The 16,602-nt window shown below is 45.0% G+C and overlaps 1 protein-coding gene across 2 annotated transcripts in view; it reads left to right on the forward strand.

Annotated features, from left to right (window-relative positions):
• CLCN6 (chloride voltage-gated channel 6) overlaps nucleotides 1-16,602 on the forward strand; it is a 40,358-nt gene that overhangs the window by 7,191 nt on the left and 16,565 nt on the right. For both annotated transcript variants that reach the window (XR_004275828.1, XM_032300416.1), the window contains exons 3-9: nucleotides 5,655-5,720; nucleotides 6,424-6,489; nucleotides 9,350-9,416; nucleotides 12,274-12,380; nucleotides 13,428-13,554; nucleotides 14,202-14,269; nucleotides 16,275-16,333. Coding sequence is in view for 1 of the 2 variants with exons in the window: in XM_032300416.1 (XP_032156307.1) it covers nucleotides 5,655-5,720; nucleotides 6,424-6,489; nucleotides 9,350-9,416; nucleotides 12,274-12,380; nucleotides 13,428-13,554; nucleotides 14,202-14,269; nucleotides 16,275-16,333 (560 nt within the window). In the remaining variant the exon portion in view is untranslated. The remainder of the gene's footprint in view (nucleotides 1-5,654; nucleotides 5,721-6,423; nucleotides 6,490-9,349; nucleotides 9,417-12,273; nucleotides 12,381-13,427; nucleotides 13,555-14,201; nucleotides 14,270-16,274; nucleotides 16,334-16,602) is intronic.

Consider the following 16,602-nt stretch of genomic DNA (forward strand, 5'->3'; position numbering starts at 1 on the left):
CCCAGCTAATTTTTGTATTTTTAGTAGAGACGGCTTCACCATGTTGGCCAGGATGGTTTCAATCTCTTGCCTTGTGATCTGCCCACCTCAGCCTACCAAAATGGTGGGATTACAGGCGTGAGCCACCACACCTGGCCTGGTTTTAATAATAGGTCATATATTCCATTGGCCCGTATTTGTGAAATGCCAAAGTCAACTAATTTATTTTAAAAAAGAAAGAAAGGCCAGGCACAGTGGCTCACACCTATTACCCCAGCACTTTAGGAGGCTGAGGCAGGTGGATCACTTGAGCCCAGGACTTCAGACCAGCCTGGGCAACATAGCGAGACTCCATCTCAACAAAATACAAAAAAAATTAACCAGGTACGGTGGCATGCCTGTGATCCCACCTACTCAGGAGACTGAAGCAGGAGAATTGCTTGAGTCCAGGAGACAGAGGTTGCAGAGAGCCATGATAGCGCCACTGCACTCCAGCCTGGGTGACAGAGTAAGACCCTGACTTAAAAAAAAAAAAAAAAAACAGGATTCTGGTGTTCTTTTGTTTCGGTTGTTTCTAAATGCTTGTGCAGCAGTTTTATTGCACTTTAAGTTGCATGCTATTCAATTCACCCATTCAGAGTATATGATTCAATGGGTTTTTAAAATTAGTATATTCACAGGCCTGGCCTGGTGGCTCACGCCTGTAATCCAAGCACTTTGGAGGCCAAGGCGGGCGGATCACCTGAGGTCGGGAGTTCAAGACTAGCCTGACCAACGTGGTGAAACCCCGTCTTTAAAAAAAAAAAAAAAGTTAGTATACTCACAGAGTTATACAACCATTCCCACAGTCAATTTTAGAATATTTTCATCTGAGAGCAAACCCTGCACTTGTTAGCAGTCTGTGCATTCCCCTTGCCCCTGACTCCAAGCAACCACTGATCTCCTTTCTGTCTGTAGATTTGCCTATTCTGGATATCTAAAAACCTTCTAAATGTTTATGGAATCATAATGTTATTAGGACCAACAATCAAGTAATTGACAGGTAATTTCTATACATATCTGGGATGAAGGCAAGAGATAAGGGCAAAACAAGTATTGTTTCTCCTCTGCCCTCAGACGCCACTCACGCAACACTGCTGACACTGATGTGTGGAGGCCGTTTTCACACACACCTAGCAAGCAGCCTCCAGCGGACACCTGCTGGGTATCCTCTAGCTCAGTGCCGACACTGTCTACCTGATGACGTCAGATCAGGCTGAGGGCTCTGTCCTAAAAGACTGTTTCCACTTCAGATGCTAGTTAAAAGTAGCGGACAGGCAGGCCAGATGTGGTTGCTCATGCCTGTAATCCCAGCACTTTGGGAGGCTGAGGTAAGCAGGTTGATTGAGCCCAGGAGTTTGAGACCAGCCTGGGCAACATGGTAAAACCCATCTCCACAAAAAGTTAAAAAAATTAGGCTGGGTGCAGTGGCGCATGCCTGTAATTCCAGCGCTTTGGGAGGCCAAGACGGGCGGCTCACAAGGTCAAGAGATCAAGACCATCTTGGCCAACATGATGAAACCCCATCTCTACTAAAAATATACATTAGCTGGGCATGGTGGAGCGCACCTGTAGTCCCAGTTACTCGGGCGTCTGAGGCAGGAGAATCGCTAGAACCTGGGAGGTGGAGGTTGCAGTGAGCCGAGATTGTGCCACGGCACTCCAGCCTGGTGACAGAGTGAGACTCCATCTCAAAAAAAAAAATTAGCCAGGCATGGTGGTGTGCACCTGTAGTCCCAGCTACTCGGGAGGCTGAGGTGGGAGGATGGCTTAAACCCAGGAATTGGAGGTTGTAGTGTACTGAGATTGTGCCACTGCACTCCATCCTAGGTGACAGAGAAAGAAAGACAGAAAGGAAGAGAAGAGAAAGGGAGGGAGGAAGGAAGAAAGAAAGAAAAGGAAGGAAGGAAGGAGAGAAAGGGGAAAGAAAGAAGTAGGTGAAAGAAAAGGAAAAAAAGTAGGTTGTCACCTGTATTTCTCAGCAACTGGCAGTGAATTGAAGGTTCACAGGACTCCTTTCTCCAGTGTGGTTAAATTGCTAGAGCGGGTCAGAAAACACAGAAACGCTACTTATGTTTGCTAGCTTATTAATAAAGGATATCATAAAGGATACAGAAGAACAGCCAGGTGGAGAGAGTCAAGGAACGTGGGAGGGGGTGCGGGGCTTCCATGTTCTCTCCAGGCCCGGTACCCTCCAGGAACCTCCAGATGGTCAGCTATCTGGAAGCTCTCTGAACCTTGTCCCTTTGGAGTTTTATGGAAGCTTTTTTATACAGGCATGATTGATGACATCATCAGCCCTTGGTGATGAGCTTAACCTTCAGCTTCTGTCTCCTCCCTGGAGGGGTGGGTGTCTAGCCCCGCTAATCCTGCCTTGGTCTTTCTGGTGACCAGCCCCTTTTCTGAAGCTATCCAAGGGCTCCCAGCCACCACTCAACTCATTAGCAAACAAAAGATACATCATCTCAAAAAAAAGGAAAAAAGACAAAATATGTGTGTGTATGTGTATCGCTGGGGCTCAGAAAATGATACCTGGAAATATGGTGCTTTGATACGCTGAACGAAAGCAGCAGCCTCCGGGGTCTCTCTGACCCTCTCCACCCTCACCCTTTGTCTCTCCCAGAGCATGGGATGAGGCTCTTTTCTGCAGTTCCCTTATCTGCAGCTGGACCCAGCAAAGAGGAACACATTTGTCTTTGATCCCTTCCCTGAAAGGTTGTTAACCAGAGAATATTAAAACTCATCTCACAGAGGAGAGTGAAGACCAGACAGCATACCTAGATCCCAGACAAACTGTCCCAAACCGCTGTCTATTCACTGTCCCATTCAATTTCCAAGGAGAATCTTTCACAAGATAATGTCTGCCTCCCAGATCCACTTATTCCCCACTAAAAATTATTTCCTCCCACATCCCCATCTCCCCTTCCCCTGTGAAGAAGAGTATAGAAGCATCTGTGCCTCACTGGGGTTATTGGGTGATCATTCTGCAGTTCCCCTGTGCAATGCATGCTAAATAAGTCTGTATGCCTTTGCTCCCATTAATCTGCCTTTGTCAGTTGACTTGCAGCAGACCTTCAGAGGGTGCAAGGAGAAGCTTTTCTTCTTTGCTGCTACTATATATGTGCATCTGTACATATGTGTTTAATCACTTACGGATTAGTCTAGTTTACTGTGGTTTTTTGTTGTTGTTGTTTTCTGATCAGTCAAAAAGATAATTTTTTTTAAGACGGGGGGATGGAGTCTCACTCTGTCACCCAGTCTGGTGTGCAGTGGTGCGATCTTGGCTCACTGCAACCTCCACCTCCTGGGCTCAAGCGATTCTCCTGCCTTAGCCACCCTAGTAGCTGGGCTTACAGGTGTGCGCCACCACGCCTGGCTAATTTGTATATTTTTGGTAGAGACGGGGTTTCACCATGTTGTCCAAGCTGGTTTCAAACTCCTGGCCTCAAGTGATCCATCCGCCTCAGCCTCCCAAAGTGCTGGAATTACAGATGTGAGCCATCACACCCAGCCGATAATTTTTTAAAATGTAAAAAAGCACACCATGTGTGCTGTGAGAATTTCAGACAACACCCAGAAACGAACATCTCCTTAGACACTACCCATGGATGTTTTCCCACTGTGAATGCTAACATACGCATAATCCTAATTTTGTTTAATGAAAAAGGGGTGTTATACTTTTAATTCTCCATCTTACTTTATTTTTAAATTGCATCTTGCTCTTTTGCTAAATAATTTTTGGACATTTTCTGTATCTTTCTGTAAGACTTAACTATAATCATTTTATTGGTGTATAGTTTTCTATATTTGGATGTATGATAATTGATTTACTCAGTCACCTGTTGGTACTTCAGAACTCATAAAAAAGGAATTTGGACTAACTCTAGAAAGTCATATAGATAGAATAAATTGTCACTCATCACGTGTTTGGTTGACATGTAACTATTTCCTGGGAGTGTGGCTGCCACCCAGCCAATGTCCAGCTGACGTGGGTAGGAACAGGTTGTAGAAAGGAGAGCTCATGGCTGACCATTTTTCTTTGTTGCCAAACTGTCTTTTTGTTTTGTTTTGTTTTTGTTTTTTTGAGATAGTGTCTCGCTCTCTTGCCCAGGCTGGAGTGCAGTGGCACGATCTCGGCTCACTGCTACCTCCGCCTCCCAGGTTCAAGCAATTGTCCTGCCCTATCCTCCCCAGTAGCTGGTGTTACAGGCGTGCTCCACCACTCCTAGCTAACTTTTGTATTTTTGGTAAAGACTGGGTTTCGCCATCTTGCCCAGGCTGGTCTCTAACTTCTGGCCTCAAGTGATCTTCCTGCCTCAGCCTCCCAAAGTTCTGGGATTACAGGCATGAGTCACTGCACCCAGCCCAGTCTGTTGCTTCTCTAACAAGACAGAACTAAAATTATTTCCTTTGAATTGTTTGTCTAAATGTCTTGGTGTACCTGCAAGTTGCTTGCAGGATTTCTGTGTTCTGCAATGCATGTTGTAAAGGATTCTGCTTTAGATGGAGAAGTTTTAGGAGCCGAGCTGAATCTGTGCCTTTTCCTAACATAAAGGGGAAGTTGCTTTTAAAAATAGTTTCCATATTAGTTTGTTTTGTGACTAACCTCATTTTCATAGGCGCTAACTACAAAAGATAATTATAACCAATTGACATTCTAAATTAATTTGGTTCTGGCTGGAACTTTTGTTCACGTCTAATGGAGTAAGTTTCATAAGGCTGATGATAGCTGAAGGTCTTTAAGTATTTTGCCAGAATGGAAAGTTTAAAAATAGGTGATTAGGCCGGGCATGGTGGCTCACACCTGTAATCCCAGCACTTTGGGAGAACAAGGCAGGTGGATCACCTGAGGTCAGAAGTTCGAGACCAGCCTGGCCAACATGGTGAAACCCTGGGTCTACTAAAAATATAAAAAGTAGCCGGGTGTGGTGGTGGGCGCCTGTAGTCCCAGCTACTCAGGAGGCTGAAGCAGGGGAATTGCTTGAACCTGGGAGGTGGAGGTTGCAGTGAGCAGAGATCACACCACTGCACTCCAGCCTGGCACCACAGCAAGACTCCATCTCAAAAAAAAAAAAAAGGTAATTAAAAAATTCTCTTACAGAATGAAGTATGAACCTAAAGCAGCACTGCTCAAATTTCAATGTGTCACCTGGGGCTGCAGGTCAGCAGGAGTCTAAGATGCTGCATTTTGTTTTTGTTTTTGAGACAGAGTCTTGCTCTGTCACCCAGACTGGAGTGCAGTGGCATGAACTCAGCTCACTGCAACCTCCACCTCCCAGGTTCCAGCAATTCTCCTGCCTTAGCCTCCCGAGTAGCTGGGACTACAGGTGCGTGCCACCACGCCCGGCTAATTTTGCATTTTTGGTAGAGATTGGGTTCCACCTTGTTGGCCAGACTGGTCTTGAACTCTTGACCTCAGGTGATCCACCTGCCTTGACCTCCCAAAGTGCTGGGATTATAGGCATGAGCTACCTCGCCTGGCCAGATTCTGCATTTTCAACGAGCTCCTGGGTGCTGCAGGTACCACTGCTCTGCCCATCCACAGGAACCCAGAGTAGCAGGAACCCAGGGGTTTGTCCCTTTGCAGATCTTCGCATCTGATGTGACTTTTTGACTCCGCCTTTGCATCTTTTCAGAGTTTGGATTATGATCGCTGTATCAATGACCCTTACCTGGAAATTTTGGAGACCATGGATAATAAGGTGAATCTCACAATTCTTCATCTCTGGGGATCAAATCAGTTTTAACACAGCATTTTTTTCTCTTCTACAGGCCCCAGTAAATATCTTTACCCCTTGTTTTGTGAACCTTTTCATGCGATATAGGCAGACCTGACTTTTTGCACTTTGCTTAATTGCCCTTCACAGATAATGTAGTTTTTACAGATTGGAGGCTGATGGCAATCCTGTGTTGAGCAAGGTGCCATTTTTGCAATAGCATGCATTTTGTTTGCATTTTTTAGCCATAAGGTGCTTTTTAAACAAGGTATGTACTTTATTTTTTTAGGCATAAGGCTATTGCACACTTAATAGATTACAGTATGGTGTCAACATAACTTTTATATGCGTTGAGAAACCAAAACACTCATGTGACTCACTTTATTGCGATATTTGCTTTATTGTGGTGGTCTGGAACCAAGCCCGTGCTATCTCCACGGCAGGCCTGTGTTGACATTTATTCCCTAGACCTTTATCCTGCCAACCAGACTACCCCATCAGTGCACCTTGCCCAGCCTCTTAAGAGCTCATCGTTTTTACACTCTAAAGCACCTGAAATGCCAACATCATCTTCGCTGTGCCTGCTCTCCACGTAGAATTTAGTTTAAAACTGGTAAGCCAAGATGTGTTCCTTCCCCGCTGCCATCATAACCCTGTAAACTGAATCATTCTTTTCCTGTGTGTACAGAAAGGTCGAAGGTATGAGGCGGTGAAGTGGATGGTGGTGTTTGCCATTGGAGTCTGCACTGGCCTGGTGAGGAGGCAGGGCCTGGAGGGATGGTGGGCCATAGGGATAGAGGGGCTTACAGGGAAAGTGCTGGCCTGGTGAATAACATTGTCATTGGTCATTATAATAACATTTGTCATTATAATCAAGAGTGCCTTTTCTTTCTTTCTTTCTTTCTTTCTTTTTTTTTTTTTTTGCAGTTTTTCACAATTCTCCTGCTTTTGCTTTGTGAAATGAAAGCAAGACACATGGCTACAGTGCCCTTTAAGCGCTCAAAGGTTTGGGCAGGACTTATCTTTTATGATATGATTACGGATCATAATCTGTAATCTACATAATAAACTAGGTAACATACCTCCCTAGTGGGTAGGTAATGTATTGGATAGAGTACATAATGGATGTTAAAGTCATTTTTTTTTTTTTATTTAAATAGAGACAGGGTCTCGCTTTGTCACCCCGGCTGGAGCACAGTGGCATGATCATATGATCATAGCTCACTGCAGCCTTGACCTCCTGGGCTCAGGTGATCCTCCCATCTCAGCCTCCCAAGTGGTTAAGACTACAGGTGTGCATGAGATGGATCTTAGGGAAAAAGCAAAATCATGGGTATGGAACTGTGAACATGGTGCCCTTCGTTTAGCACAGTGTGCCAGTGAACAGGGTGGTACACCACAGATCCTGATCTCACGCAGGGAGTTTATTGTGCTGTCCTGGGATCCTCCCTGCATGTCGCTAATGTTATCTAGAAGATAGAGCCAGCAGCTGTGAGTGAAGAGGTATGCCCGAGTGAACAGAGTTCATGGAGGCAGCGAATTTAGAGGTGAATCACAGGCAGGGCAAGATTGGAAACATGGGCAAAATGAAGAGAGCAAAAAGCCTGGAACCAGAACTGCTGACTTGCATTGTTAAATATGGAGAAGAGAAGCTGGAAAAGTCAGCATCAGTCAAAATGATCCATGTCAAATCTGATTCTGGTCAGCACAGTACTGGGATAGAGGATCTGTCCTCAGTAGCAGCCTGTTTACCACCTTTCTTTTGAATTGGCCACAAGCCTCCTACTTGACTTGACATGATATGCCTGGAAAATGTACACATGTGTTTAGTATAATATAGCCACAGGGGCCAACCACAATTTTTCATGGCATGCTGCATCAAATTTTTATTATAGTAAATCGGCAAGTAAAGGAGCATCTTACTAGGTAAGACTGATGGCCTTCAGAAGCCCTCTTCGGTGACTTTCTGATGGAAACCATTTTGGGGAAACTTGGGTTGATTTATTGTTTTATTTAAATCTCAGGGTGTTGTGCCGAGCACAGTGGCTCACACCTGTAATCCCAGCATTTTGAGAGGCCCAGACAGGAGGCTTGCTTGAGCCCAGGAGTTTGAGACCAGCCTGGGCAATATAGGGAGACCCTGTCTCCTTAAAAATAAAAATTAAAAAAAAAGAGGCTGGGTGCGGTGACTCACACCTGTAATCCCAGCACTTTGGCAGGCCAAGGCAGGTGGATCACAAAGTCAGGAGATAGAGACCATCCTAGCTATATGTTTCTGGTTGTGAATTTCTCTATAAATAAGTATAGTCATTAGGCCTCTAGTTGTTAGTGTTTGTGCTTCGTTTATATCGAATTCTTTTGAACTGCCACGTTTGTCCACTACAGGTTGAGTGTCCCTTATCAGAAAATCCAAAATGCTCCAAAATTCAAAACTTTTTGAATGCCAACATGATGCTCGGAGGAAATACTCATTGGAGCATTCAGATTTTGGATTTCAAATTTTTGAATTTGGGATGTTTAACCAGTATAATATAAATATTCAAAAAAAAAAATCTAAAATCCAAAACACTTCTGATCCCAAGCATTTCAGATAAGGGTTACTCAAGCTGAAGCAAATTTACCTCCTACCCTTGTATTTTAGGAAGGCAGACCCGCCTTTATGACATAGCACTCCTGACTCTTGCCCATTGATGCATGGCCACTTATGGCTTCAGTATGAAAAAGCCTCCAGGCATTGGCTTGAGGGAAGGCCAGAGTTAAAGACAAGAAGTCTTTGATCCTAAATTCATAAAATTAGAAATCTTTCTAGTTCTCCTTGAAGCCCTGAGCACTTTGGAGAGCGCAATGGTGGAATTTGGTTGTTTTCTCTACCCAGAGTAACCATGGACTATAAGATGGTTATAAGCCAAGCCTGGCACAATGGACTGTGCCTGTAGTCCCAGCTATTTGGGAGACTGAGGCAGGAGGATCTCTTGAGCCCTGGTATTCGAGGGCAGCCTGGGCAATATAGCAAGACCGAGACCCCCTATAAAAAAAAGATTATTAAGTCAAAATAATGAGTTATAAAATAGAACCTGCCAATAACAGACATGCAAAAAGCACATACACCTAAATGCATGTTGTGTTTTAAAGCAAGCTTGTCCAACTCTTGGCCCAACACAGATTTGTGCACTTTCTTAAAACATTATGAGATTTTTTTGAGATTTGCATTTTTTTTTTTTAGCTCATCATCTATTGTTAGTGTATTTTATGTATGGCCCAAGATGATTCTTCTTCCAGCGTGGTCCAGGGAAGCCAAAAGATTGACACACCTGTGTCTGTAGTCCGTCTTGATCTCACATCTTTTTCTACATCTGCTTCCCTCCTTGTTTTCCATTGCTTTACTCAACTTAGCTGTACCCTCTGCCTTTGTTCTTTGGAGGGGCAGTGGGGCCAGGCTGGAGAAGGGATCTCCTCCTCCTGTGCTTTTCTGCTGCGCATTCACATGCTGCTGGCTAGTGACCAGCCTCCGTCCCTGCGGTAGGGGAGGAAGTGCTTTCAAGAGAAGCACACCTGTACTATACCTGTACTACCCTTGGAAATAAGGCTGTGTCATGATCTCTCGCTCTTCACAGGTGGGTCTCTTTGTGGACTTTTTTGTGCGACTCTTCACCCAGCTCAAGTTTGGAGTGGTGCAGACATGTATCCTTTTCACAGTTCCTGGTGTCCATGGACTTCAGTGGTCGGCAAGATTCTTTCTTGTGTAGAAACGGGTTTAACAGTAACAGTGATATTAGAAGGGCCACTTACTCAGCTTTAATTTTAATTATCACTGAAGGACACGAAAGACTTTAATAAACAAAGACACATACCCATGTTTGTGGTTGATAAGATTACAAATGCTGTAGAGATGCCTGTACTTCCAGTCTGTAAATTTAGTTCCAGTTCCAATCAAAGTACCAGTAGAATTTATTGTGGAACTCAAAAGTTCTCTCTAAATTTTTGTAGAAGAATAAAGGGCCAAAAGTAGTTAATACAGTCCTGAACGACGAGAAATTGGACTTGACCCTGCCAGATATCAAGTCTTATAAAATTAAGAAGTTTAGGGAGTTAGGGGGAAAAAGAAGTCATAAAATATACAGTCATTGAAATTGGTCATATTGGTGCAGGAATACCTAGGCAGCGGAAAAGAGTAGAGAAGCAAAAACTGGTCCTCAATACATGGAACTTTGGTGAATGACAGTTAATGTTACAAATCAGTGAGGGAGTGATGAATGATTGAATAAAAAATGCTGTGTTATTTAATGAATACAAGATAACACATCTGTGTAGTTCCAGCTGCGTAGGAGGTGAGCCCAGGAGTTTGAGGCTGTAGTGCGCCATGATTGTGCCTGGGCAACATAGCAAGACTCTGTCTTTAAAAAAAAAAAAAAAAAAGAAAGATGCTGGGACGTTGGTGATCCAAATGGAAAAAGAGTCCTATTCCTATTTCATACTATAAATAAAGATAAATTCCAGATGAAGATGTAAATATGCCAAACAAAACTTCAGGAGACTCTGTGTTGTCAAGAGTAGGGAATAATTTCTTAAAACTCCAGAAGGCACAGACTATAAGAAAAAACATCAGTGGCCGAGTGCAGGGGCTCATACCTATAATCCCAGCATTTTGGGAGGCTGAGGCAGGAGGATCACCTGTGGTCAGGAGTTCAAGACCAGCCTGGCTAACATAGTGAAACCCTGTCTCTACTAAAAATACAAAAAATTAACTGGACATGGCAGCAGGTGCCTGTAATCCCAACTGCTGGGGAGGCTGAGATGGGAGAATCACTTGAAACTGGGAGGTGGAGGTTACAGTGAGCTGAGATCACACCATTGCACTCTAGCCTGGATGACAAGAGCAAAACTCTGTCTCAAAAACAAAATAAAACCAAAAAATCAATGAACTCGACCACATCAAAGTACATATTTACAAAGACAAAAACTCCAAATAACAACAATAAAACACCATAAATAAGTGAAAAACAAGTCCACAGCTTGAGAGAAATTATTTACTATGTATTTAAGAGGCAGATAATTAGTATCCAGAATACGGGACGGGGGTGGGCATGGTGGCTCACGCCTGTAATCCCAGCACTTTGGGAGGCTGAGGCAGGCAGATCAGGAGGTCAGGAGTTCGAGACCAGCCTGTCCAATATGGTGAAACCCTGTCTCTACTAAAAATATAAAATCAGCCGGGCGTGGTGGCAGACACCTGTAGTCCCAGCTATTCAAGAGGCTAAGGCAGGAGAGTCACTTGAACCTGGGACAGGGAGGTTGCAGTGAGCCGAGGTTGCACCACTGCACTCCAGCCTGGATGACAGAGCGAGACTCCAACTCAAAAAAAAGCACAAAATACAGGAAGAACTGTGCAACCCAATAAGAAAAACAACAGATGGTCCAATAGGAGGAAAACGAGCAAAGGATGTGAACTGTAATTCTCCAAAGGTGAAAACTGAGTGGCCACTAAACCTCTGGAAAAACTAAGGTGCACGTTCCTGTGACTCATAGATTCCTCTTACAGATGTGAGCCTTAGACATGTACCAGGGTGATAATTATAGCTTTGTGATAGCAAAAAGCTAGAATCACCAAATGGGGGGATGGAAAATTGTGGTGCATTCATATGGTATCGTTTGAGACATCATGTTATTTCTGTAGGTTCTAAAAATAGAAATAATTTTAGGCAGAAGTGAAAGCGAATGAACCACAGAGCTGTGTGTATCCACATGGCTAATTCTCAAAAACTAATGTTGAGTAAAAGGAAGTTATAGAATGTACAAGTGCCGGGTAGGACAGTATAGACACTTTTGAAATATGCACAATAATTTCAGGTTAGTGGTTTCTCCTGGGGAGAGAGGAAGGAAAACTGGTTGTTTTGTTTTGTTTTGTTTCTTAAAATGGTATTGAATGTTTTATTTTTTAAAAAAATACCTGGAGCACATAGGGCATATTGTTGAGATTTGTTAAAGCTAAGTTGTGAGGGTATGGGTGCTTTTTGCTTTTTATAATGTTTGAAGTATTTCCTAATGTTGAAAACATCTCAAACAATGTTTTTGTTTTGTTTTGTTTTGTTTTGTTTTTAAGAGATGAGGTCTCACACTGTCACCTAAGCTGGAGTACAGTGGTGCGGTGACAGCTCACTGCAGCCTCAGCCTCCCAAGCTCAAGTGCTCAAGTGATCCTCCCACCTCAGCCTGTTGAGTAGCTGGGACCACAGGCATGTACCATCATGTCCAGCTAATTTTTGTTTTTCTAGGGACATGGTCTCACTATGTTGCCCAGACTGGCCTCCAACTCTTAGGCTCAAGTGATGCTCCTGCCTCGGCCTCCCAGAGTGTTGGGATTACAATCATGAGCCACCACACCCAGCCGTCTCAGGCAATTAAAAAATTTTTTTATATATGAAGAAAAAGTGCACTCAGCAGCCAGCATGATCCAAAGGAGAAGTAGCTGCACCCTCTCAAGTGGTGACAGGGACACCTCTCAGCTGATGAACACAGTTTCCTTAACCTAGTTTCTGCAGCGGTGGAGGAGTGCAGCCAGAAAGGCTGCCTTGCCCTGTCTCTCCTTGAACTCCTGGGCTTTAACCTGACCTTTGTCTTCCTGGCAAGCCTCCTTGTTCTCATTGAGGTGAGGTGATTTGGATTCACCTGCTCATTTATGGGGTTTTAGAGTCCTGCACTCCTTTTTCCCACCTCCTTCCAGAATGTCAGGAAACAGAATGTAGGTTCCTGCAGAAAGTGGCTTCTTGTTCACTAAAGGTAAATGTTTCACCCTCTAGTGAGATTAAAGAGGAAAAATCCAGATTAGGATGGTGGGACTCAACCAAGGGAGTACATTAGAATGCTCTGGAGAACTTTTTTAAAAAACATACTTAAACCTGAGCCCCAGCTCTAACATATGAGAACCTCTGAAATTGAGGTGCCTGCATTGATTGTTGAGAGGCTCCCCAGGTGATGCTGACTCACAGGGAACTTGTGCAGATTCTGGTGGGAGGAAAAAGGGTGTAAGGGTTGGAAACAAAACTGTTGGGCACCATGCCCACTACCTGGGTAACAAGATTATTCATATCCCAAACTCAGCATCATGCAGTATACCCTTGTAACAGACCTGCACATGCGCTCCCTGAATCTAAAAGAAAAGTTGAAATTATTTTTCTTTGAAAAAATGCAAATCTGGCTGGGCACGGTGGCTCATGCCTGTAATGAGCACTTTGGGAGGCTGAGGCAGGCAGATCACCTGAGGTCGGGAGTTTGAGGCCAGTGTGACTACGTGGAGAAACCCCATCTCTACTAAAAACACAAAATTAGCCAGGTGTGGTGGCACTTGCTTATAATCCCAGCTACTCGGGAGGCTGAGGCAGGAGAATCACTTGAACCCGGGAGGAGGAGGTTACAGTGAACCGAGATCACGCCATTACACTCCAGCCTGGGCAACAAGAGCAAAACTTCATCTCAAAGAAAAAAAAGTGCAAGTCCTCCCATTGCCCCTCAGACCTCCTGAGTCAGGTCGTTTGGAGTAGGGACCAGCAGCTGTGGGTTAGCAAGCCCTCTAGGTGATGCTGATGCTACTGATGAAGGTAGCCAGCTCTCCCTCTTCGACTGCCCAGGTTGTTGAGGGTAAGCCGGAGAACCAGTGGATTTTGAGTTTATGGATGTGCCTGCTCTCTCCCATCAGCCAGTGGCAGCAGGTTCTGGGATACCTGAGGTCAAATGCTATCTGAATGGCGTGAAGGTGCCAGGAATCGTCCGTCTCCGGACCCTGCTCTGCAAGATCCTTGGAGTGCTGTTCAGTGTAGCTGGAGGTAAGAAGCGTCCAACTTGTAACCTTCAAATATTCAAGGGGCAGAGATGACAAGAAGCATGATGTATTTCAGTTATTAGATTTGGACTTCAGGGCCCAGCCTCAAACAGCTGATATCTGTAGTTTTTGTTGATGGGCTAATTTTTTAAATGGAGACACTGTATGTTACCATTCAGAAACCTGACACACACCCTTCAGTTTTGAAGCGGCCATCTTGTTAGTTTGTGGAATTCACTTTTGGCAAAATTAGCAAGGTTTTTGTGTCAACGGCCAGATAGTAAATATTTAAGGCTTTGTGGGCCAAGAATCAGAATGGAAGCTCTTATGTAGGTGCTTATATAACTATTTACGTGTGTCCATTTATGAACGTAAAACCCATTCTTAGTTCTCAGGCTGGGCAAAAACAGGCGGGGAGCTGGTGGTCCTGGCCCATGGGCTGTCGTTTGCTGATACACAGTTTAGAATGTAGAGTGTTTTCTAGCAAGACTTTAAATGGAGCTTATTTGGTGGGAATTTGGCTCTTTCTCTTATAAAGTCTTAGGATCATCCCTGTTTCGTTGTCACCAGAGAGATTTTTGTAGCTAAGGTCCCCTGACCTAGGGGCATTTCTGCACTGACCGGCGGTCTTCCATTTTTCACCCTACCCAGGGCTCTTTGTGGGGAAGGAAGGTCCCATGATCCACAGTGGTTCGGTGGTGGGAGCTGGCCTGCCTCAGGTAAGATGGGCTGGGGAGGGTATGGGCCTCCTCGGCAGGCCAAGTGGGAGGTCTGTGGGTGCATTGGGGCAAATCCATTGGGACACCCTGGCATCATGTTGGAACCTGGTGCCATTCTGGCTTGATGTGAAAACCATGTGTCTTATCTCTCAGGAAAGGGCATAACTTATACTTGGAAGTTTTAATGATGCCCTGCTGAGTCCTAGGCGCAGAAATGGAACAGAGAAAAACGATGACACAGGTGGATGAAAGTCACTGGATGCTTCTGCAGCCATCGCTGGGCACCTCCATATAGGGTGGCTGGGTAGATCACCTGAGTGCTGCCAGATCCAAGAGGCGTGAAGCATCGATGACGATGGTTTCAGGCACAGTTCCATGCTGATTCTAGTTGGCGTGGTACAGTCATAATAACAGCTGCTAGTTAAGTGGTCTGTGTGCCAGACGCTGCATATACTAAATTCTTTCTTCTTATGGCCACTTTAAATGATTCTTTGTTATCATTACCCCCATTCTCAGATGGGGGAACTGAGGCTTAGAGAGGTTGAGGAACTAGCTTAAGATCCCAAAGCTCCCGTTCTTAGGGGCTGCTCCAGATCCCTGGGCTGCAGGTTGCAGAAGTCTCAGTTCCTTGTGAGCCATCACTCAGAGTCATTTCCCTCTCCAGTCCTGAGAAGAGGGACTTATGGTCGGGTACAGTGGCTCACGCCTATAATCCCAGCACTTTGGGAGGCCGAGGTGGGCGGATCATTTGAGGCCAGGAGTTTGAGACCAGCCTGACCAACATGGTGAAACCCCATCTCTATGAAAAATACAAAAATTAGCCAGATGTGGTGGCACGCTCCTGTGATCCCAGCTACTCAGGAGGTTGAGACAGGAGAATCATTTGAACCTGGGTGGTGGAGGTTGCAGTGAGCCGACGTAGTGCCACTGCACTCCAGCCTGGCGACAGAGCGAGACTCTTGTCTTAAAAAAAAAAAAAAAAAAAAAAAAAAAAAGGAGTTGCTGTGGTTGGGAGCCTCTAAGGTGATTCTTTGTTCCAGAGCTCGTCTTCTAGTCTCTCTCCTGCCACTGCCTCAAGTACCAGCTCTGGCAGAAATAAGCCAAGTGGTGGAAGGAGGCCAGGTGTGGATTGGGCATCAGTGTGCACCAGTGTGGAGCCAACTTCAGACAGCTCTGGGCCCTTCTCTCCCTGGCGCTGCTGAGCAGGGTGGGCTTGGTCTTCTGCAGCAGCTTCCACGTCCCCTTCCTTTGGCTCAGCCATTTCCTGTTTTTTCTGACTTGCTGACTCTGCGCAAAATGAGATTTTAGAAGGTCCTAGAAATTTGGGGGCAGGAAAACTAAGCTCCTCCCAAGGGTGAGGGGTAATCTCCTTTTTTTCCAAGTTTTTTAATGTTTTTTTTCAAGATAGAGTCACTTTATTGCCCCAGGCTGCAGTGCAAAGGCGTGATCCAGGCTCACTACAGCCTCTGTCTCTGGGTTCAAGCAACGCTCCTGCCTCAGCCTCCCAAGTAGCTGGGATTACGGGCGTCCATCACTCCCAGCTAAATTTTGTATTTTTAGTAGAGATGGGGTTTTGCTGTGTTGGCCAGGCTGGTCACTAACTCCTGATCTTAGGTGATCCACCCGCCTCAGCCTCCCAAAGTGCTGGGATTACAGGTGTGAGCTATGAGCCATCACACCCGGCCTCCTTTTTTCCCAAGTTGTTGTTCTGGACTCTTCCTTCCTGCAACACACTTACCCAGGTGTGCTCAAGCAGAGTGGCTCCCCAGGGCTGTGGATTCCTGCCGATGCAGTCCTGTTAGAGTGCCCAGACCTGTTTTCTCTTTTCTCTTGTTTTTTTTTTTTTTTCTCCCCATAAGTTAGTGGGGTACAGGTGGTATTTGGATAAATGAGTAGACACTTCAGTGGCTCTCTATTCTCTTTTTTTTTCCATAAGTTACTAGGGTACAGGTGGTATTTGGTTAATGAGTAGGTTCCTCAGTGGTTCTCTTTTCTTTTGCTTTAGTTTCAGAGCATCTCCTTACGGAAGATCCAGTTTAACTTCCCCTATTTCCGAAGCGACAGGTATGGAAAGGTTTGAAATTGGGTTTTTTTTGGAAGCAACATGTTCGTGCACTGCTGGTCAGACTCGATCTTGCTGTAGCCTGGCACAGTGTCCCCTACTGGAACGCTGCATGAAAAACACTTCTGTGGGAGAAGGGGGTGGGATTTTAACTTTTCTTCTGGAAATAAGAAGCCAAAACATCAGGCTGGCATTGTGACTTTTATTTTGTCATGCCATAAGGCCTAGAAGCATCTCAGGCAAATGAAGATGGTCCCAGATTGAAAACCCA

Source organism: Sapajus apella, unplaced genomic scaffold, assembly GCF_009761245.1.
Source record: "Sapajus apella isolate SASKATOON/1434 unplaced genomic scaffold, GSC_monkey_1.0 scaffold43, whole genome shotgun sequence".
Classification (NCBI taxonomy): Eukaryota; Metazoa; Chordata; class Mammalia; order Primates; family Cebidae; genus Sapajus; species Sapajus apella.